The sequence below is a fragment of the Etheostoma spectabile genome, chromosome 24 (assembly GCF_008692095.1).
Source record: "Etheostoma spectabile isolate EspeVRDwgs_2016 chromosome 24, UIUC_Espe_1.0, whole genome shotgun sequence".
NCBI lineage: Eukaryota > Metazoa > Chordata > Actinopteri > Perciformes > Percidae > Etheostoma > Etheostoma spectabile.
This window is the reverse complement of record NC_045756.1, coordinates 6247916-6270521: the sequence shown is the minus strand read 5'-3', so window position 1 is coordinate 6270521 and position 22606 is coordinate 6247916. Positions and strand designations below refer to the sequence as shown.

Here is a 22606-nt window from a genome sequence, read left to right as displayed (position 1 = left end):
GGGGGGCTTTTATTTCTTAATCTGCAAACCAGCAGTGCCCTCTAGTGGTCCGTTAGCCATGCTACACCCACTGGCTTAAAGGGCCTTTCACACCAGCACCCGGTTACTCACCACCTCCAGTCATTTCAGTAAGGCGGAGGCAACAGGGGGAAAGCAGTTTTGACCACGGCGGTTGGGGTATGAAGCGGTTGCCGCTCCCCATGAATGTGCACAGATTCTGCTTTGTCCTCCAGAGGTCACTGAACTTTTGGCGGTAACCGCCGGGCAGCAGGAACCGCTTTAACACTTTTTGTGTTGTTGTGAAATGCGCCTGCAGGTTGGTGGTTGCTGTGCGGTGGTGTGAAACCAGCTCAAGAGATATGATAGTTCCAAATGTTGATACGAGTAGGGTGTTTTTGTGATGTATCCATTCTCGGGTGTATATATATAAAATGGTTTTAACATGCACAAGATTACTTTTACATTTTCTAGTCCAGACAATGCTTACTCTCTATTTTTCCGGCAACAGTTAACACCTGTTCACTGGTTAATTACAGGATGCAGCTTTTAAGAGCTTATCAACTCATTCTCCGTCTCTTACCTCTTGCGCAGGCCACGGACTTTATAAAAAGGAACATCGTCTTGTCCAGTGGGTTCGTCGGTGGCTTCTTTCTGGGTTTGGCCTCCTAAAGCCGCTGCAGCCTCAACTTACTGTGAATCACATCTCTACATAGGTCCCTTTCCTCTCCATTGTTTACCTCTCAGCCCCATATGTGCATTGATTTACCTTTTAACGAACCGAACGTTGGGGGAGCTATGTTGAACATTAAAGCATGATCTGTTGTGACAGTGGTATTAACTGTGTTCTACTCCCCCTGTTTTACACAATCCCATCTACTTATTTCCTTTTTGGAGGATTTTGTGCACATCTGTGTGTGTGTGTTGGTTGAGTAGGGAATTGGAGTGGACTATCCTGTGAAGACTTTCTTCTGTGGGACCCATGATGGATCTTTGCCAGAGTGCTGAACATGTCAAGCTGCCACAAATTCCTTGTTGCTTTTAAAACTCTGATCGGAGTCTATATTGTCCATCCCGTCATGAATTTGCGTGGTGGACACTGGTCTCAGATTGTTATAAATTTGTGTGTCTGTGTGTGTAACTTTAACCCCTTTTCAGAATTGTAAATATCCACACAAGGGTAAATGTTATATAAACACGGAAGGCAGCAGAGTGGGAAGTTACCACCATCCCCCAGTCTAGTACATTTTTAAAGTAGCTGTGGAGTTTATGTGCAATTTAAGCATTTAAGCTAACCATTTAGTCACACACTGGCTCGGGGTTTAAGTTATTTTCCCACTCTGAATTTATATATATATACTGTATATAACACATATCATGAGCAGAAATTACAACTAAATGTTACTCTGCGATTGTTCTTACTTCACACCCCTACAAAAAAGGGATTATTAGAGATCCTTTATTTCCATAATCCTCAATCCCACTGCCCTTTAATGACGGGATGGGCATCTTCTGTACCCTAATTACCACCGTCACGAGCTAGACAGCAAACGTGAAACCAGCCCCGTCGTTAAAGAGCATAATGGAGCAGCTATTGTCATTGTGCATTTAGTAGAGTCACTGTAGCAATACCACAACAGCAACGCTGCCGAGTCGAGCACACTCACGTTATCTAGGTAGGACATCCATACAAAGGAGTCCAATTAAGTTAATTATTTTGTTTTCTGCCTTTTTCTACCAGTGCAATATACAGCAATGTTACAGGCAGCTTATTTCTCCAATTGCCATTCATTTTTTATGCTAATTATACTATGTTGAATATGTCATTTTGTTTTCTGAGCTATTTATGAATTCGGTTGGGTGTCTTAAAATAAAGTTGCCTGATTTTGTTTTGAACAAAAGTGTTTTTTTTTTGGGCAGGATGGGATAACTGCTTAAAGCAGATTACTACGTCAAGTTATGTATTTATATCATTATGCCGTTGGGGGAAGGGGATTGAAACATCTGGCCATTTCAATGGCAACTAAATTTGATAAGCTGGTCAAATGTGATCGTCTAAAAGGGAAAAAGATGAATTAATGTGAGTTATGAGAACCTTTAGTGTCAGACCTGCTGCGTCAGGGAGTAAACCTCTAAATACGGATGTCTGCTCGACCAACTGAACTATCTGGGCACCCTTGAGTTTTCACTTTTTGACTGAATGATGAAACATGAATGAGAATCATTAATTGCAGATGAATGAAAACCTACAGCAAAGGGCTAAACCCAAGCAAGCTAGTTCAAAACGGAAGTAAAAATATACATTTGTGTGACTGCCTCTAGATTTTATTTAGTGAAAATATATATGCATCTGCATGCATGGACCACAGATACAGACACTTCCCACAGCTGCAGTGGATTTCTCTCCGATTATTTCATCATGCACCAGTCAAACAACCTTTTTTCTTTTTATTTACAACTATAAATGACACAAAATCTATAAACAGCTAGACAAGAATACACATGGTATAGTTACTTAGTTATTGTTAATTTACAATAAGAGGTGGAACCTATGCCTGTTTGGCAGCACAGCAGACAACATGTTAAACAGGGAACACTAGAATGTTTTCCTCAATACTCAGTCGTCATTATTATGGCCGTCAATATTCCCTGTATTGCGGTTCAATGTAGGGAAATAAGAGGGGAAAAAAAGTAGCCAGAATATGATTTGTGCTTTCATTGAAGAGAATGTTGTGAAAAATGATTTCATGCTTTGAAAAGAGGTTTAAAAACAAACAAAAAAAAGCAATCTGCATTTGCAGTCTTTCCATAGCAGTCACTCAGATGGGCATTTTGAGGAGGGCACACTCTGTCAGTAGCGTCAGGGTGGTGATCATGTATCTGCTGTTGGTGATCTGAAATGAAAGGAACCAAATATTAGTATAACAATTACATTTACTGTGTGTGTGTGTGTGTTGAAAGACATGATAAAAAAAAAGACAAGGGTCTGATGAAAAACGTTGCCCTCATGAGAGCAGCTGTTGGTGTCTGACGGTACCTTGATCCTGCCGTTGTACTTGGCGGAGCCCAGGGCTGTGGAGACCTGGTTGAGGCTTCCCGCTGACAGATCCAGCCTGAAGTGTCTGTAGAAGTGGCTCTGCAACCCCTGCATGAACCGTGTCACCTCCTCAATGTCGATACTACTCTCCTCCTCCTTCTCCTCCGCCTCCTCCCCCTCTCTATTCCCCTTCCGCACACTGCCCCACAGCTCCCAGGCGTCTTCTGAGTTAACTGTGTAGGTGACCTGCAGTGGTGGCTCAGCTGGAAGAGTCCAAATCATTTTGAGGTGCTGAATGCTGTACTCGTTGTGGCAGTTAGTCCATAATGCCATCAGCCATTGTAGGCTGGTATGGCTGATTTCCAGGCGGCCAAAGCAGCAGTCGAAGGACTGCTGGAACCAGGATTTGACCAAAGTAGTGAGACCCTCTGCCCCGCTGCTGCCGAAGAGCGGAAGACAGACAAAGTCCTTTGGAAGTGAGCCCAGGTATTCAGGGTTGCCGTTGATGCAGGTCAGCCAGCCGCTCCATACTGGCTTCTGCGGCTCGTCCTGCCTGGCAAACACAGGCTTTGAGTAGATCTGTGGGGGGAAAGGGAACAGTTACACACAGCAACATGCAGGTTTACTTTCACAAAGAGAACACAAGGCATACTCAAGATCCAAAACGTATAAATACCCTTAAAGCCCGTGCTTTTTTATTCATGGGAAGTGGAAGATTAAACACATTCCTTTTAAATTTAGTTTTGTTGCAGAAATATGACATACTACCCATGATTAAATGGGATTTTTCCAAACCGTAGACAGCTGTAAGCCTCCTAAACTAATTTAATTATCAACAATTAAACCCATGTAATTCTCAAGTGAATGCTGTAGAAAATACCACAACTTTGAACATTTTAATGAAATCCATGACTTAATATGCATCAAAATCCAACTTTGCACCACATAGCCACATGGCGGAGATTGGCTTTGGCTATTAGAAAAAGCCTTTCGGGCAATAACACTGAGGGAAAAAATGGACACCATGAGCATGAAAAGCTTCTCTGAGCTCGACAGAACCCTGCGTTTACCTGTATGAGGACCGTCTCAGCATCATCATCCGACTCAGTCAACCCCTGCACCAAAGAGAAAGAGACTCTGAAGGTTTTCTGTGGTCCCTCCACCTCCACTGCCATACCTTGCTGCTTCTCTGCAGCAATAAATGCTGAGAGCTGCCTGGAGTAGCTCTTCAGCTGGGTGTGCCTGAACTGATAGAGCGGAGTAACGTACGACAGCTGCCACTCCGTTTTCACTAGTAAGGTCAGCTGCGCCGCATCCACCTTCTCCTTTGACAAGGAAAGGAGAGGAAAGAGAAGATGAGCATTCTGTGTCATGTCGCTAATTGTATAAAAACATGGAGAACAATGGCCTTGGCTGACTCACAGTGATATTGTGTGACTTCGGAGCCCTTCTGCTTGTGTTGAGCCTCCGTGCCGTCAAGGCTGGAGTCAAGCCGAGACGTGAAGCCGCACCTAAGCAGCTGCGGTACGACAGCCTGTAGCTCTTCCTTTTGCTCCTCCTCTGAACTACAACACTGTTGAGGGGAGTCCTGGTCACACTGGAAATCAAAACAGACCATCACGTCAGCTTTATCTGGTGTTTATCTTCACAGTTTAGTAATACAGATAACTTGATTTGTGTAGAACTTTTTAAAACAAGTTACAAAGTGCTACAAAGTACAAACAAAACCAGGATTTATAATTAAAATAAAAGTTAAATAAAAGAACTAAAATTGAAAAATAATGATACAAGACCAAAGTGAGTCTTAGAAATAGATTAAAAGAAGCCACTGAGTATGGATGCCTGAGATCTCACTGCAGGGAATTCCACAGCTGAGGATTGTAGTTCTTTTGTTGTTCTTTATATAGCGGAAGTGTCACACAAATAATCACGGCTGTGGTGAAAAGACCCTCCCTATGTGTAAATACCCATGTTCTCTTAACTTTCATGGTGAAATTACATGTTTATAGCCACCAGTCAATCCCACATGGGGGGAAAATTTGATACTCCAAAGACAGATTTTGGATGCAGTATTACTCCAAGGATCACTTGGGCCCACTTGAATTTATGGTGTTTTTTTTTAAACAAAAGCAGCAGCAACAAGCATACGGAGCAAAAATCTGCTTTGTTTTTGCAATGACATAGCAAAGAGAAACTAAGCACTGCCCTGAAACTGAACGTGCACTTACATGTTTAGAAATAACAACGTAAAAATAAAAACGAAACCTTAGATAATGCCGCACTTTGCAAGCAGCATTGAATGCGGCTTGAGAACTAGTATTTTGGCTGACAACCATTGTGAGAAGAGGAGAAAAAAATATAAAATGTGAAATTTAGATTTAGTATAGTGCTCCCTTGGGAAACAGATACTTGCCGAATTGACAAGTGAAAGCAAACGATTCGTAAAATGTTGTGAATTATTGTATCAGATTGGTAACTTTCATGAAAATCAAGGAAACATTAAACTACGCGATTATTGAATGTTATTTGTTGTGAGAGTCTGTTCTTACGGAAGAGAGTGGCAAGCAAAGGGTGCTAAAATACCGTAATACACGGTTCGCAAAGGTGTGCTGCTTTTGTTGTTGCGAACGTTGACGTGCTTTAGAAAATAGTGTTTTTAGTACGAAGTAGAAAGAGTTGTAGGTTACCTGTTATGATGTTGCTCCATGTTTGGCGTTTTGGCCGAAGCAGAAAGAAACCGGAAACAAATTTAAACATCGCGCTTTCCCAGGAGTCTGCGCGGTTAGAATCAGCCAATCACATCAATCCAAACAGGAAGTGGGGTTTTTCTTTTTTTCCAAACACTTTTTTTTTTTTCAAAATAAATCAAATATAAAATGTTTTAAATTCGAAATTCAAGGTGCTCTAAGCGATGTTGGGGGACGTTACTGCTTCTTGACGTTCGAAGTATTTTCAAGCAAAATGAGACTAGCTTGCCCCTCCTTCCTCCTCACCCCATCGCCTCCCTACCATCCCAACCATAGACATAATAAATGTATATGTCTATGATCCCAACCCCCCAAATCCTTCTTTTGGTTATTTGCTTTCTGTCTATGGTTATTGGCTGGGACCATAGACAGTTAAAGAAATGGACAAAAGACCCTGTTGTTCTGGACGGAGACCAGTAAAAGGATATTCCGGTGAGTGCTGATCGTTACTGCGCAGCCTCCAACTGAGGTTGACGACGTAGATGTGACGTCAGCAACCTGTCTGAAAGTTGTAAGTCTTCTAGTAGCTGTGCCAAGAAATCGCAATCATTCCCAATCTTGCAAAGACGGAGAGTGTAGGTATATGTAAGGAGATAACATAGGCACAGAGGCTAATTATTGCTAACTAAAATGCTAGTTAACATTAGTAATTAAATCTAAACAGCTAATGGAAGTCAAAACGGCGTCCTTGAGTGCCTAGAAAGGCGTCTTTAAATAAAATGTATTATTATTATTTATTATTAAAACTCTGCGAGCTTACCCTGTACTACACGGTAATTATGACACCATCGTTAGCCTAATTTCACAAAAACGTCTGCTAAGGAGCTATAACGTGAGCTACAAGGTAATTGAGCCTTTTATACACTGTCGTGTTTCTTTAGAAATAAACAACGGAAAAAGAGAGTCTTTAAACGCTTCACATGAAAAGTTATTCGCTGTCAAAATGAATGGCAGTCAATGGGATGCTATCGGCGGCAGAGAGAAAAAGTGAGTGAAAAGAAAGAATTAGCACATAAATAATATAATAAAACAATCTATATTGATCATGGCAATGTGATTTAATGCACCAGAAACACCACACATTTCAACATCAGTAAAATAAAAATCTTTGTTCTGTTGCATTTAGCCTACGTCATCAACATGTTGCAGAGTCAGTGATTGGAAGTTCTAATAAACTTCTCAATCTGTGACATGTCTGACCCCCCAAAAAATAAGACATTTGAATGTCTGAAATATAAGAAATACATTGTTTCAGTTAAATCTAACACTCTGGGAGGCACTTGGTGTGGATGTTTCACATGTTGCAAACCGAGCACCTGCCCGTCTGCCTGGTTTTTTCTTCTTCTTTCTGTTTGCCTCTTTTGGCTGCATTTGTGCACAAATTGAGCAGATTAAATGTCCCAATTTTTTCTGGATTGAAGTGCTGCCCTCGTCGTACCAGATAACACCTCCATATCACAAAACAGATAAGTGAATTTAAGGGCAGTCATATAGTAATATTACACAGTATTATACAGCCTGAAAAGGCAACAAATCAATGCCACATCCTCCTAAGTGAAAAAAAGAGGTGTGCATTTGTATTGGTGTGTGTGCGCATGTTTCATTTGCTGCCAGTTTCATATGCAACAACCGTAACCGTTCCCCTCCCCGTTACCATGGCAACTGTGCCCTTTCCTTTTATTCTCTCACCGTGTATGGTGCTTCCCTGTTTTCTTTTTACTTGTCTTTTCCCTTTCTCTTTTTAAGCATTTACTTTCTCCATATTTCGTTCCCCCTTGTCTTGCATTGGCCCTGGTCTTATATTTGTGTGAGCCCGTGTCCAAGTGTTTGTGCATGCCAATATTTTGCAAGCAGGCTGCCTATGTATCGAGTGAAGGGCTGTTAAACAGCACATTCACTGCCATGCCTACAGTATGATGACCACATCAACAGCCAATCGGATTATCGGTAGCTGCTGGTGGGCTTCACCCAATGATGTGTGAGCAGAAAGGCATGCAGCGCCATGGAAACTGCAGTAGTGCCATGAGAGAACAGCGCACTCTGGTGGCACCGGATGTCTTTGTTTATCCCCGTCTGTCTGCATGAGTTCACATTTCTGCTTGAGATCACTTCGGTTGCCTGGTACTTATTTGCTCGTCTCCCAGCTCAAACTTTTCTTTCTTTGTTTTCTTTCTTGGATAGGCACTAGGGAAAGGCATGGCTGACTTGTCATCAATATTCCATACTAGGCCTACTTTTTTTTAAACCGGTGGTCTTTTTCATAAAATATATGTTATAGTAGGCTATATTATAGTGTTTGTGGGAATAAAGAAAAAGTTAAATTACCCCCCAAAAACAGGCAAATAGTTTTGGCCATGGCCATACTTGAAAATTATTTTTTTCACAATAATTGTATATTAGGTGAAGTTCTGAATTATGTGCTTACCAAAAAAAAACATATACATACAGATTTTATTTCATAATATTCATATAATGTTATATCACAAAGTGATATTGTCCCTGTTTACAATATCTGGATTGCTCTAAAAAATATTAGTAAGTTGTTGTCGTTGGTTTCATTCTGTTTTTGTCATGTGTTGACATATAGTCTACTGTACTTCAAAGGATGCCAAAAATGTAGCAGGGGGAGGTACACGATTCCTTCCATCACCTCCAGGGGGCGTCACCAACACATTACAGGGAATACAGTCAATGGTCTTCCGTACCTGAGGTAATTCCACCTGCGTCCCTGCACCTGCCATCTGCACCTGCAAAGATTACACGAAAGTAAATCGACTTAATCCTCACATTATTAGACACTAATCGCCTCTAACATGGTTCTCCAGAGCCAAAATGTTGCCAAAATGTTACCCATTTGATGAAAAAAGATTTGAGGTTTGCTAGATAATCATACCACCATTTCCAGTGGATACAGTTGATGGTCATAATATTATTCGCCTGTGTCACTATCCCAATGTCAGTGTCAATTGAATAAACTAATACAGTCACCAAGCTGTAGGCCCTACATCCTTTTGCTGAGAAACGTCCCTAAGGACTAATGGGAATTTGCAACCTTCCCTGTTTATGTAGGCTACTGTATGGAAACATACAACTGTTTATTCGTCACAGTCATAACGTGGGAATTACGTTAGGACTGTCAGGAGACAACGCTGGAAAAAAACCTGCATGTTAAAGGGATGGAAATAAGAAGAGCAAAGGCTGACGTAAGGTGATGGTGTTTGGATGGTAGACGCTTGCGCGGGGATACACTGAATGCAACCGTTGGAGGAGATTAGGAAACTGCACCTAAATCGGACCCCGACCGTACGCCATCTTGGCTCGAGCGACGCTAGAATCTGGGCCTTTTCTCCCAGACCATTTCGGCTCTGACCGAATCAGTTTCCTGGAAGATAGAGGGAGGAGCCTGGCATTTCTGGTGGTTGGAAGAACAGCCAGTCAAAGCCAGCCAGCATCTGAGCCAGCGTTGGAACTGGAGCAACGGAGAACGAAGGCTCGGCTGTGTTGGAATACGGTATAATTTTAATATTCACACACAGACGGTGTATGCAACAGATTAGTCGTCGAGATGCACGTGAAGGTCTTCCATTTGGTCTGGGGAAGCTGAAGCATATTGCAGCCCGGACACATTACGTTTTCGGTGGGATAAGCCATCTGTGAGACACTGGGTGTGCACAGCGCAATAACGGCGCGAGCCAACCGGTTAGTCCATCGACAACTAGCTCACATTAACCCAGCTAGCCAACCATTTTCGAGAACCCAGTTAGCTTGCGGTGAAACGAGCATATTGGTCGGTACGGAAAGTGTCGGTGGATGCTGCTGAGGAAGTCTTGTGTCTGGCAGTACCCAACAGTAAGATACAAGCCCGAGGCATGCAAAGAGGGGAGTTTTTCTGCAGACGAGCGAGGAAATCTCCACGCCCTGGGGTCTGTTCTGTGGTTACTATTTAGCTAGCTCGCTGGCTAGCTACCGAGAGAGAAGCTCAAGAGAAGGTGGGGCCGCGGAGTGACAGTCTTGGACGCCAGCTAATGTGGCTAGCTGGATAACTTGGACTCTTGAGCGGCCACTGATTTCCCTGTCACTGACATTAGGAGGGTTTAAATTACTAGGAGTGTGCATTATTGCACAATAGTAGCCCGCAGAAAGCACGTTATAATTGACTGTTTCAAAATCCGTGTGGGTGGGATATCTTGAGGAGAGCATCCTCGTTTACCCGAATGACCATGGCGGACGATGACGTGCTGTTCGAGGATGTCTACGAGCTATGCGAGGTGATTGGGAAGTAAGTACCAATAACATATATTAATTATTTCCGTTCTTCGCTTGCGTTTTACATGATTTTATCTGTTGTTCTAAACACACTCCGTTGCCACACACACCACAGCTGCAAGGGTTATGCTTAATTACTGTTGTTATAGGCCCGCAGGTTTTTTAAGGGGAAAGTTCACTGGGTGGGTGAGGCGGGGTCGCAACTCAATTTGCAGTGCCATTTAACGGTTATTTATTGGCATATACTGTATGTTGCAAGCCCATAATTACCTACAATATTAGGAGTTGCAGAATGTGTCTGACTTGACGACCTCTATGCAGGAATTTGAATTTACAAGACTGAGTAGGAACGTGTATCAGACATGAACTTCTTTTTAATACAAGTTTACAAGATGGACTAGTACAGGTCTTGATGTTCATCTACGTTGTTTAAACATAGGCAACTGTACAGTGAAAAAACTCCAAGTTTTTACTGTATGTCTACATTAATACCATTTATTGCAGTTGGTGAAGAAATGAATTCTCATTCCTTGCTAACAGACTGGTAGCTTGGTTTAGGACACAGGACATCTGGCTTCACATCTAAAATGTCTGCAGACAGGATTGTCCTTCTCCTAACCCTCCTGTTTTGAAAGTAGCCATACCTGCATACAGTTACAGGCCGACTGGCATCTGGTCAAACACGCTTTGAAGGTGTCAGAAAAGGCATAACTTAACAGTGAGGTTATGTAATGTTTTTATATAAGGCAGGAGACTGACAGAGGCCCATTTAAATCATGTGAGGCAAAGGTTAAAGGTGTCATGAAAATTGCCACAGTATGCATGTTACTTCTGTGTGGTCAGAGATGACTCCTGCTGGAAGTGAGGTGGGAAAGCTGACAGGCCCATAACAGTCATGGGCCACCAGTCAGTCCCCTCCCCCCGGTAAGCTTCACTCCCTGGACATCTGAGGGTCCATTACGTTTGTTCTAGGGGAAAGAGGCACACTCTATCCAGACCCTCAGGCCCTGTTCTTTATCCTAGGATTTTCTGTCATGTTGGTTACTAATTGATGGTTGGTCCAGGACCACTACCTTGGAGTTCCAGTAAAGGATACAAGAAGCCACTGGTGAGAGTTAGTGCGGAAATAAAGCAAACCATCTACATGTTTGGATGGTATAATTCTACAATACAAATCAACTACAGTGGTAAATACAGGCATGTGGAATCCACAGGCCATTGTGAATTTTAGATAAAAAAATTATTTTTACCATTTTTATTTTCTTGTCCCAAGGTGGGGGTCAAGCAATATTTAAATTCTTTTGATAATTTGTTATATCCAAGTCAGCTTTCAGAGGAGCTTTTCCATATAAGGTGGAATATAATAGATGCCACCTTCCATATAATGTCTTTTCTGTAATTATCAACCCACATGGCAATACTTGTTTATCCTGCATGGAGTGCCACCTTTGTAGAGGTTAATACATCCAAGCTACATTTTATAGCCAAAATGTAGTAACCTTTATTTGTTTTGTAGCCCTAAACAAACACTGAGAAATACTGTACTTGCAAATACTTCTAGATTTTATATCAAGCATTTGTGCAGGGTATGGTCAAATAGTCCAGACAGGTCAGTAGAAGAGTAATGCCTGAGTGAACAACAGTTTGACTGTTGCATGATTTAAGCTTTAGTAAAGAAGCAAGATGTCACATTTATGTCACAGAAAAGACCAGAAAATCCCTCTTATCCTGCCAGTTCCTTTTGTGAAACTTCAGTTGATGGATCAAGTGTGTTGAGTCCTGGTGTCTTGGGATGTGTTGCAGGAGGTAGGGGGGATCATTTTTCTTCAGCCCGGACTAGGGAGGGGAGGGGGAAAAAGCTGAGGCAGATCAATGGAGACAAGTGGAGTTGGGAATGGGATGGCCCTGAGGCTAAGGATATAAATAATGCCAGCAGACATTGACTGCAGCACTCTGCCATCTCCCACGTTGTTTTTAACCACAGGTTTTACTCTTAGCACTACTGTAGTTAGTGGACAACATGGCAGACAGCTGAAACCTGATGATGTTAATTAATTCAAATTTGTAATAGAAATGCTTTATAGCCACAGGAAACATAATGAAAACCTGTTCCATGTTATCCTTTCTGGTTAGAGAATATTCCTGCTCCTACATTTGAGCCTAAGTATGTATTGAAACAGAAGCTAGGCCATTTTGGCAAATAAGGGGATGGCAAGATTTATCTCCACGCAAAATGGATTGAAAGCAGGTTGATGCTTTATGCCTATCATTGGGTCAATGGACTGACAATACTATGTCAATGAAGACCTCCAGAGTTTTATTAGTTCGTTTTTTCATAATCATCCACCTTCAATAAAAATGTTTTGACTGACTTTTTCTGAGACTTATCTGTTAGTTCAGAAATGTCTAACTAACAATAGATATTTGTAGGTGAATTATTTTTAAAAACCTGGTACTGAGATTAACGTTTCAGCAACAGTGTCTCATCAGGGCACACTAATTACAAAATACTATAATTGAGAGTGGGTGAAATGAGCTAATCCCTTTAGTTTATTGTAATTAGTTAGTCCTTTACATCCTGTCATATAGGCCTAATGTTAGAGTTGTCATGGTGATTTGTCCCACAATATTGGATATTGGATATTTCTGACTTTTGACCTTAGCTCTTTTCAAAGTTTTACATAAGCCCTATTACCCAGTCCATCCCTCCTTCAGACTTCTATTGTTGTTCATAGTTGTTGTCTATCATTATCCCTGATCGGCTTGTGCCATATTTTGAGTGCTTTCTACTGAAAGAAGGTAAGGAATTTCATTTGAAGAAAGTGTTTTGAATGACGTTATGAACTTCTAGTTGACATCTTATTTTCCTGATAGTGTCTTCTTGATTAGCTTATACAAGTAACCTGTTTCTGCGTTAGTATAGAACTTCAAGTTTTAATGTTTTTAAGGCGCTGATTGTCTCAATGCACACTCAAGTACCAACAGATGGTCCTTGTCCAGTTGAATTCTCTCCTATCAGTGCTGCCTTCTCATTATTTTAAAAGGCAAACATGCTTTTGCATTACAGGCAACAGTGACAGTTTAGCAGGGTTTCAGAACTGAAAAAAAGTCAGACTGAAGACCGCACTTTCTTTACTTTAAAAATGAATCAATTATCAATATAGTTGGCGATTATCGATCGATTAATCGATTAGCTAACTAATTGTTGCAGCTATACTTTTAGCAAGTCAGACCCCTGATTTGTAAGGGCTTATAGTTGCATGGCAACAGCAAGAGCTGCCTGACACATGGACTTGTCTGATTTTACAGCTTATGTATGTAAATGTTAATTCAACTCCCCTGTGGTTATACTTATCTTATTTCAATAAAAAGAAGATTAAACAGGTCAGGTGTCAATTTAACTTCTGACTGGATTAACTCTGGTTAAAGATGACAAGCTATTGAACAGGCCTAGGCAGTGCATGCCTTGCTCATAATAGGTTCATAATGATTGTAGTTTACATTAATATGTGATCATGATATGATGTCCGAACGTAATGCAGCACCCACAGGCCTGTTTTTTTTTTTAGATTTCAGCTCTAGTTGAAGTGTTTGCAAAGTGCTGAAGCAATTTGATCCATTTCTGTCTGTAATGATTCTGTTTGAATAGGACTTAGGTTGTTGAGAAGCAACATTGGAGTCACAGTGCTCTTTATTTCAGCCCTGGGGTGCTCATTAGAGCCAAGGATATTGGGATGTGCGACTCACTCTAAACCAATGTAGTGATCACCCCTTTGGCTTATTCTGAGTTGGATAATTAAATTGCTTGGACGACATTTAAATCTTACATTTTCATTGATTTGATTGTTTTTAGTGGCTCATAATAGTTTCTCCCCAAACAGATGCAGCCTTCAGCATCCAAATCTTACACAAAATGCTTTCCTGCACGGATGGCAAGTTGTTAAGCCACTAATAGCATTTGCTTCCGTTTGTCTAAAATGTAAGCATGTAAACTGAAATTTTAGTTTTCACTTACCAAATGTTTTTAATTAGCTTCAAGCTGGTTTACACAGCATTAAATAGATAAGACACAGTTATTCAGGAAATATTTACTATTACCCTTTCAGCTTGATCTAGCCCTCGTCATGTTCACTGATGTGTCAGGTGTGAATTATATGTGTCAACATGTAGAAGAAGAGAATATCCTCTCACTTGTGAATAGGGATGTAACGATTATCAGTGAACCACGATAAAGATGTTAACAATTACCGTTTTCATTTAAAATATTATCATCACGGTGGATTACTGCTGTGTGGAAACCGTGTTTAATTCTTCCCAGCTTCATCTGAGTCTCCTGAAGATGCCATGCAGGTGCACTGCGTAGCCTACAACGTGTGTTTCTAGAAATTGGAATCATGGCAGGAGGAGATGACGGCGCTCAGGACATTCATCAGCCCTCTAATGGTGTTTTTCCATTAATGGTACCTGCTCGACTCGCCTCGGCTAGACTCAGGCGCGGTACCCCATCCTACTTTTTCTTTTGCAGATTAGTACCGCCGTGGCTGGTTGTCATAGCAGGAAACTGCCATGCACGCGACACACACACACAGAATGGTGTGTTGTTTTTGATTCTCGGCAGACAGAAGACACATTAGTTTCAAAAGAAGCTGGAGGCAACAAAAACGCTGGCCAAACTGTTTAAACATGAGTTTATGGGTTTGTTCAGGACCCCCACCCCCGTGTGTCCCTAGCAATGATGACACTGAGTAGTGACGATTCTCACTGACCAATCAGTAGTCTGCAGATTTTCACGTCATCTTTTGGTATCACCTCAGCTCGCTTGGAACCTCGACTGAGGTAGTACTAAAAAGTACTTGTTAGCAGGTACCTGTGACTTTAAAAAAAAAATGGAAAACCAAAAATGTTGAGTAGGTACCGTGCAGTGGAAAAATACCATTTTGAGGACAAAGTTAGAAGGCATATTTTAGTTATTATGAGAATGCAGAAGGACAGTTGATTTGAAGAGTTATCCTGTCTGCAGAACATGCAGGCAGGATAACTAACTATGCAGAAAAAGTTGCTGAATAGGAAAGGCATTGAACACACTTTTAAAAATACCGCGATATTACCGAAAACCGTGATATTAGTAGTTTAGTAGGCAGTCAACAGTAATTTCTGTCTTTTATGAAGCATTGTGTGTCAGAGAGGTGTAAATTCATCCCATACTAATTTGGGAGGCCATAGTTGGTGTTTGTGCTGTTTTGGATTGCATATCAAGGTATCTTTCTAGTATTCTGTTCACTCTTTTATGTAAACAGAACTGTCGTTTTGCTATAAAACCTGGGGTTCAAACATCCACTGAGCGTTTCCTGCTGGGATCAATAAAGTTATTATTATTATTATTATTATTATTATTATTTTTATATCACATTATTACTGCTGCAATGAATGAAATGCAAAAGAGGAGAAAAGAGCATCTGTTGACACAAAATCATCATAGATTTTCTAACCGCAAATACTGCGATTGCACTGGTCACATGACCGCAGTCTACAGAGGAAGCAACTTGCCATGTTGTAAAACCTGCCCTGCTAACGTTGCTACCTCACGGCATGGGGCAACACTGCTAATCTGTATCAGCACTGATCACCCCTTAAAAAAAAAAAAAAAAACACCACAAAGCCAGTTACAATAGTTGCATGGCTAAAAAGCCGAACACCAGTGTGTCAAGTACGCAAAAATACCTCCCAACAGGGATCGCTGACCGAAATGTTTAAAAGCATAACTCCATATGAATGTAATTCAGAACGGAACGTGGAAATTACTTAAGCAGTAACAAAGTTTATCGCGAAGATATGTTGCACCTCAGAATGATGACCAAGCCTGGGCTCATGGATTTGCACATATTTTAGCCAGGTCGCCATACCAAAAGCTACACAAAAATGTAAAATGAGAGCCGCAGCAGAGCTGAAAAAGGGTTTTTTCTGCGGCTACAACTGATGTAGTCAAGCTGAAGGATCACTATGGCTGGCAGTGCCAAACTTATTGTGCACATATACATATTTAAGGACTGTCCAGTAAAGTTTAGACTGTATTTAAAACATGCATCTCTGCAATCTGCATTAGTTATGTGTGATTTGTTATTGACTTTTATATAAGTATTTACACCAGGCTTATTTGTCAGTGCTTTATGTTTTCATGGTCGGTCTAACTATGACATGTTTACAACATTCCTCTCCATGTACAGTATATGCTCCTTTGAGCTACCCACACATAGCAGATCAGTAGTTGTGAATAGATGGTGTATAGGTGAAGCTTTCTTTCAGACTGCAAGGCCAGACTCTGCTGGGTAGTTTAAACAAACCTGGATCCTCTTCTGGTTTATGTAGAGGAAAGGATTGTTTTTGCCAAAGCCTTTAAACCTCCTGAGGGTGTATCTGCTCTAAATTTCAATTTGCAACCAGAGTACTAATTTCCCAACTAATATTCAAAGGAGTCTCTAATTTGCATAAGGAAGCACTTTGGATTAATGTTGCTTAGACATTCACAGACTACTGTTGAACTGTACTGAACTTTGTTTAACTTGTGAAATGAACAGCTTTGCACTTGAGCTCAGTTTGGACAGTAGGGCAAACAGTATTTATCATATAAGCCTTCTGTTAGAATCACTTTTAATGTTGTGCCCCTTCAAAGCACATCCCTAAATGTATTAATGGACAATTGCCAGCTCCGTGCATCCATGGGCATCAACACTAACTTACCTATTTTAAAAGATCTACAAAAATATATAGACATTATATCACTAACATGCATGCCAAATCTAATGTCTTTTTTTCAACAATTAAACAATCGCAGAATGCTATGATTCCACCCATTTGCAGACACCAAGTACTTTTGGACATATAGCTATGGCAATGGATTTATCAGAAGAGATTTAAAATTACGGTGGGGAGAAAACTAGCGTTGTAGGCTTGTTACCTTATGCCACAAATGATAATATGCGCAATGATGGACCAGATAAGATGCAATATGCTTGACTAGGTATTTGAATCCGGGCACAACACCAATAGCTTGCCTACCTGTGCAAACCTTTCCCCCAAAAATTATTCAGACAGACTAACTGAGTGAATTATGCTTACTGCTGGCCTCAGCTAAAGAGCACAATGCTGCTTTAAGCAAAGATGGTTGCTTTCAGGAGAGCCGTACTGGTGATGTTGAGTCTGCAGATGTGTCCTGTCCCTGTTTAAAAGAGAGAGAGAAAACAGACCTGAGAGGAAATTTAGCTCATGGCCAGCATGGATGAAATGCACTTAATATCCAGTTTTTGATTCACATAGAGCAGAGAGTTGAAATGAGCCTCGGAGCAGTCTGGAAAGATTGCCACTTTGGACTCATGTTTGATGACTGCCGCTGTCGGATGTGAGCCATGTGTGGGCGTTTTGTATGAGCCCATTTAGCACAGCTGTGGTGATGTCAGTATGGCATGCAGCCTCTATGCTCACACACACACACACACACACACACACACACTATAATAGCTACGGTACAAAAACTAACTACATATTAAATAGAAAAAAATAAAAAAAGACCATTCAGGTCATTTATTTTTTTATTTAAGATAATGAGATAAATTGTGTTTTAATTTATTAAATTAAAAAGCCCCAACCCTCTTTCACTTGAAATGCACAACTGTTGTAGAAACAGCCCAATTTGGGAATGAAATCTCCATGCAGCTCCCTTTTTAATTGACAGCCAAGATTACAAATGAGGTGGATGCATAAAATCTGGCAGGTTCATCCAACCACACATCATTGCTTAATGGCAGTAATGGGTTTTATTGACACACATTAGAATAGTGAGAAGATGGCCTTACCCTCACTGTATCATTTGTATCCCTGGGGTTGCAGCAAGGGTTGGGTACCTTGGGTAACGTGAACCGTTATCAGTACCGGTACCTGAAATTCAGTTCCTAGTACCCAACGGTACTTTTTTTCTGTACTTTCCCTCTGTAATTACCCCAAAAATTATTTGAGTTGTAAAAAATAATTCCAAACCTATTTATCCTATTTACTTAGAACGTTATGTTATTTATGTAGAATATTTTACACTAGCAGAAATTAAACAAAAATAAAACCTCCCTCTGTCCTCCAAAACCTGTCCCTACAACCTATTCCAGAGGAAGTGTAATGTCAACAGCACCGCGACTGCTTTTGGCTCGCCATTAATACCACGTCACAATGAATGGTGTTTCCGTGAAGTTTTGAAAAACTGCAACCACACTGAAAACCACGTTATCGGCATTGCCGTGACTCACTGTAACTTCAACAAAACTGCAGAGCCGACGTAGTTTGCTCCGTCCGCACATCTTTGTGTGTGTGTGTGTCTCGGACCTAATATGCAAAGAGGACAGATAAGCTTGCACTTACTGACTTAACTCCCCCAAACGTTGAAAAGTCAAACACAGATCTGAGACTATTGTAATGTTGATACAGGGGCGTCAGATGCTCCACGTCAATCACCCCTCTTTTTAATAGGAAACACAGCTGCTACAGTTCCTCAACCCAGGGGTGCAAAGATCAGTGGGGTTTCTTGGGAACACTAGAGGGAAAGAGTGTTGTTTTACGGTTTTCCCGGCCCAGAGTGTGCATATGCTGCCTGCGTTTGTTTGTATCTATTAATCATTACAGCAGATGTAAGAGACAAATGTGAGAGCAAATCAGCTGCAGCCCCAATACTTATTACATGCACAAGAACTTACAACCTGGATAACATTGACTGTTTGTTTGACTCTAATTAATTTTCTAAATGAGTTCAGTTAAACCAACTTTTAATGGCCATAACTTTGCTTTATGCATCTTGGGTGATCCAATCACAGTGGAACACAGCAAGGAACAATGGCCCCAGTCGGTATAGTTTTGGATTTCTTCTTTTTATTTCCGGAAGAGTTGGCACGGGAAGTGCATTGCTCCGGGAGCTGGTTCAAAATAACTGCCGCCTTGTACTGGTCGCACAGCCACAATGTGTGCATTGTCGTGGACACAACGGCTTGCGTGGCCGACACCAGTAAACAGCTGTCCGCGTAGTGTATTCTCGACCATAACATCCACCTGCAAGGATGTCAGCTGTGTGTCTGCCTCCCATACTCTGTAGGATGGCAGATTTTACTTTTTTTATTTGAATATTATTTGTCACATACACTAGTGAAATTCAATCTCTGCATTTAACCCATCCTAAGCAGTAGGAGCAGCGGACATGTTTCATACAGAGCCAAACATTTTGTGACATGTAAATTCTTTTTCATGGGATTAAACCACATTCATGATGTAAGGCAAGGCAGCTTTATTTGTATAGCACATTTAAGCAACAGAGCAATTCAAAGTGCTTTACACAAAATCAGTTTTAAAAAAAACCCATTAAGACAGATGTATGGGGTTTTAATATGGTAAAAAGGGTGTTTTCCTGTGCTACAGGGCTGGCTTTTGTATTTATTCTTAACACAAACATTCTATTAGAAATCTGAAATCTGCCGCACAAACCTTTAAGTGGTGCTAAGTTTTAATGCAAAATGACTTGCATACTGTTGGACACAGACAGGAAAACGTATACATGTCAGCCCCTTTTGCAGTTATATCAGGAAACCCAACCTTACAATATCTGCCACCCCATTTTGTCCAGAAATAAACCTTGTAGGGTAGGTCTCCCTTGGTCAGGTCTCTATAATAAAGCTTTTATTTTAGCTTTTACTGCTGTACTGCACACCACTGCTCTATAATTCTCACTGGCACGAACATGGCTACAATGCCTAGCTAACCACCCACTGTAAATCCAGAATATTTTGTTTTTTGTAGGGGTCCCTTCAGCGTGGTGAGGCGCTGCATCAACAGGGACACAGGCCAGCAGTTTGCTGTGAAGATTGTGGATGTGGCCAGTTTCACCTCCAGCCCTGGCCTCAGCACAGAAGGTGAGGAACACCACATACCTGGTTTGACTGTATTTTGTGCACATGGAGCACCAGATGGGTGGGGTTAAACTCAGAATCAGGACAAGAGAGGATAGTTCTCAGGGATGTTGTCAATCACAGAGACTTAATCTTTTAAACAGACTAACATCTTTGAAAAGTCTAAGTTGTGAACTGTTTCCTGTGCTGTAATGCAAACCCAACCCACCTTGTTCTTCTTTTGGGTTATAACAAATTGACATAAAAGGAATACTGTAATCTGCAGGTACTGTTTGGATCAGATATCAACCACCCAGACACATAATGTCACACATGCTGTGCCCAGATGAATAATATGTTGGCACTGCATTTGTTTGCCTGTTTGTGTGCATGTGTTGGTTAGGTTGTGGTAATGATTATGCCTGAGATATTAAATCACGCCATCTCTCACCATGTGGTTTTGTGCTTAGTCATGCTTGCGTGCGTGTGTGTGTGTGTGTGTGTGTGTGTGTGTGTGTGTGTGTGTGTGTGTGTGTGTGTGGTGTGTGTGTGTGTGTGTGTGTGTGCGTGCAATGTGCCATCTGTGATGCCCCAGTTAGAGATTAGCCTGGTAGCCAGTAACAGCAAGACAAGGAAATGGCTCCTAGAAGTGGACATTTTCACTTGTGTTTAAAAACATTATTGATGTAAGTACGTTTCCTTTATCCTGAGACTGTAAATTTGTTAAAAATACAAACCATTTACCAAAAGATTTTCTAAGAGTTTTTGTTACCTTGGAAAATTTGGAGTCATGTTTTGGTCTCCCAAGTCACTTCTAGCAACATGATTTACCCAGTGGTCAGCTGCACCAAGCATGGTAAACAATTTAGCTTGTCCACAGTATTTGGGATGGCAAGATTATCCAGAAGGATAAAGTAGGTTCACTCTTTCATGCTAGCTATAAGAAACTACCTTTTTGACACCCACATTTCTGACATTTTAAGAAGTCACAAGAGAAGAAATAACCAAGTGGACACTCAATGTGACAAGGTGGAACTGCAGGCGGATTTGGAGAGTGGTTTCCTGGGACCACATACCTTAGCTTTGTAAGAAAGAATCTGCGTCAGCATAAATGGGAGTGAAATGGAAAAAGAGACGGAAGGTGTGTGTGTGTGTGTGTGTGGTGTGTGTGGTGTGTGTTGTGTGTGTGTGTGTGTGTGTGTGTGTGTGTGTGTGTGTGTGTGTGTGTGTGTGTGTGTGTGTGTGTGTGTGTGTGTGTGTGTGTGTGTGTGTGTGTGTGTGTGTGTGTGTGTGTGTGTGTGTGTGTGTGTGTGTGTGTGTGTGTGTGTGTGTGTGTGTGTGTGTTTTGTTTGTGCAAATGATTAATGGTGAATTACGAGTTTGGGAGTATTGAACGAAAGCAGAACAAGTGTCTGGATTTTAATAAAGATGAATATAGAGAGTAAACGAGTAAGCACGCTCCATCAACATTAAAGCTCCATGGCAAAGTGAAATTTACAGTATTATTGGTGATGGAGATGTGTATTGTAAGTTTAGGTAATGAACATAATAGAAATTGAATCCATCAGTACCCCAGGCAAAAAAGCTGGTTTTGTCCCACAGCCGTGAGGTGTAGATCAGATGCAAAAGGCAAGACCCTATTCTTGAAAACAATCATGTCACAAACCTTCCACACAAGAATTGATTTGGAATAGGCCCACTGAATGGCACTGCTTTCATTCAGACCATTCCAGGCTTCCCTGGCTCCCTGGCTCTGTATGTGTGGTTTCCTCGTTGCCGTGCGGACACTGGGCAGCATTGTTACATTCAAGAGTAGATACTCAATGAGACGAGCAGAGGATGAGCGTGAAAAGGGGAAAAGAGATATAATGAAAGCAAAGGAACAGCAGAATGGGGGCTTTGTAGTGGAAACACAGCGTCATTTCTCTCTGTGTTGCATAATGATACTGGTCTGTCACGACACAATGAACAAGCACATACACACACACACACACACACACAGATCAGTAGACTTGCAGATGGGGAGTGGAGTGTGTAAATGAGATTTTTATGGAGTGAGGAGTTCAACAACAGCATATTATGTCTGTCAGCCTTCCTCAGCAATCTGCGTTAACTTTGTTTTACCTCTTGTCTCTCCAGTTGTTGGTCATTCTATTCAGTAATGTCTACTTCCTTTTCTTTAAATAGAAAAAACTGCCTACTCTCTTCAGAGTTGTTTTCTTTAATGAGGCAGTCAAAAGACAAGTCATGTTGTAATTGTATTTGCAGTGTGATGTGGATGATAATGAGAAGGGCTGATGTTGATAACTGTGAGCCAAATGTGCAATTAAGATGGTATTCTAGTGGCCCTACATCTGGTGTTCCTTGTCTTTTTGCTAGATACCAGCTTGTTAGCATGTTTGTTTGTCTGCCCAACATGTGAAAGCTCACTTTGTCTGCTCAGTATCTGCAAAGACTGGAATCCTTCTGTCTGAAGGAAATGCTCTGTAACTCCCTCTGGTGGTGAAGTTGAGATGTGGCAGGTCTCTTGAGGTGTAAGAGTGGCCTTCTGGGCATGTCCTCTTTGCTAAGACTGTAATTTGTTATAGGTGTGGTTGTCACTATAACGCTATTTTTTGCCGCAGCATCATCTATGTGGAAGCTTT

At 41.2% G+C, this 22606-nt stretch overlaps 3 protein-coding genes and 1 long non-coding RNA gene across 26 annotated transcripts in view; 3 read left to right on the top strand and 1 right to left on the bottom strand.

The window, feature by feature from the left end:
• The window catches only part of LOC116674163 (uncharacterized), a 25074-nt gene extending 23181 nt beyond the window's left edge, over nt 1-1893 (top strand). The window contains exon 3 of the long non-coding RNA XR_004327994.1: nt 1156-1893. This is a non-coding gene — a long non-coding RNA (uncharacterized LOC116674163). The remainder of the gene's footprint in view (nt 1-1155) is intronic.
• The window catches only part of LOC116674161 (FUN14 domain-containing protein 1), a 24445-nt gene extending 3304 nt beyond the window's left edge, over nt 1-21141 (top strand). For 3 of the 5 annotated variants that reach the window (XM_032506687.1, XM_032506689.1, XM_032506690.1), the window contains exon 5: nt 592-1893. In XM_032506687.1, the coding sequence (XP_032362578.1) occupies nt 592-669 (78 nt within the window). In that variant the 3' untranslated portion in view covers nt 670-1893. Of the gene's footprint in view, nt 1-591; nt 1894-21102 lie in introns of those variants that run through there. The other 2 variants (XR_004327993.1, XM_032506688.1) reach the window with 2 other exon arrangements.
• cenpl (centromere protein L) lies at nt 2432-6061 on the bottom strand. 2 transcript variants are annotated; one of them, XM_032506686.1, is made up of 5 exons: nt 5722-6061; nt 4457-4631; nt 4105-4356; nt 3035-3613; nt 2432-2891 (listed from the first exon to the last, which is right to left on the bottom strand). In XM_032506686.1, the coding sequence occupies exons 1-5, from the start codon at nt 5739-5741 to the stop codon at nt 2817-2819; spliced, it is 1101 nt and encodes a 366-aa protein (XP_032362577.1). In that variant the 5' UTR covers nt 5742-6061; the 3' UTR covers nt 2432-2816. The 2 variants fall into 2 exon arrangements, with proteins under 2 accessions (XP_032362577.1, XP_032362576.1); XM_032506685.1 differs by having other exon boundaries at nt 4105-4359; nt 5722-6060.
• Nucleotides 9107-22606, top strand: part of LOC116674155 (peripheral plasma membrane protein CASK) — a 46121-nt gene continuing 32621 nt past the window's right edge. For 4 of the 18 annotated variants that reach the window (XM_032506665.1, XM_032506663.1, XM_032506661.1 and 1 more), the window contains exons 1-2: nt 9108-10060; nt 19873-19985. In XM_032506665.1, coding sequence (XP_032362556.1) covers nt 9996-10060; nt 19873-19985 — 178 coding nt within the window. In that variant the 5' untranslated portion in view covers nt 9108-9995. Of the gene's footprint in view, nt 10061-19872; nt 19986-22606 lie in introns of all 18 variants that reach the window. The other 14 variants (XM_032506664.1, XM_032506666.1, XM_032506675.1 and 11 more) reach the window with 8 other exon arrangements.

Bases quoted from the DNA above. Each gene is read 5' to 3' on its own strand.
- cenpl (XM_032506685.1), bottom strand. From the start codon at position 5,741: ATGGAGCAACATCATAACAG. The intron at 3,614-4,104 runs GTAAACGCAGGG...TTCCCCCCACAG, and splicing joins CTGAGACGGTCCTCATACAG to ATCTACTCAAAGCCTGTGTT. The intron at 2,892-3,034 runs GTACCGTCAGAC...CTTTCATTTCAG, and splicing joins AGTACAACGGCAGGATCAAG to ATCACCAACAGCAGATACAT.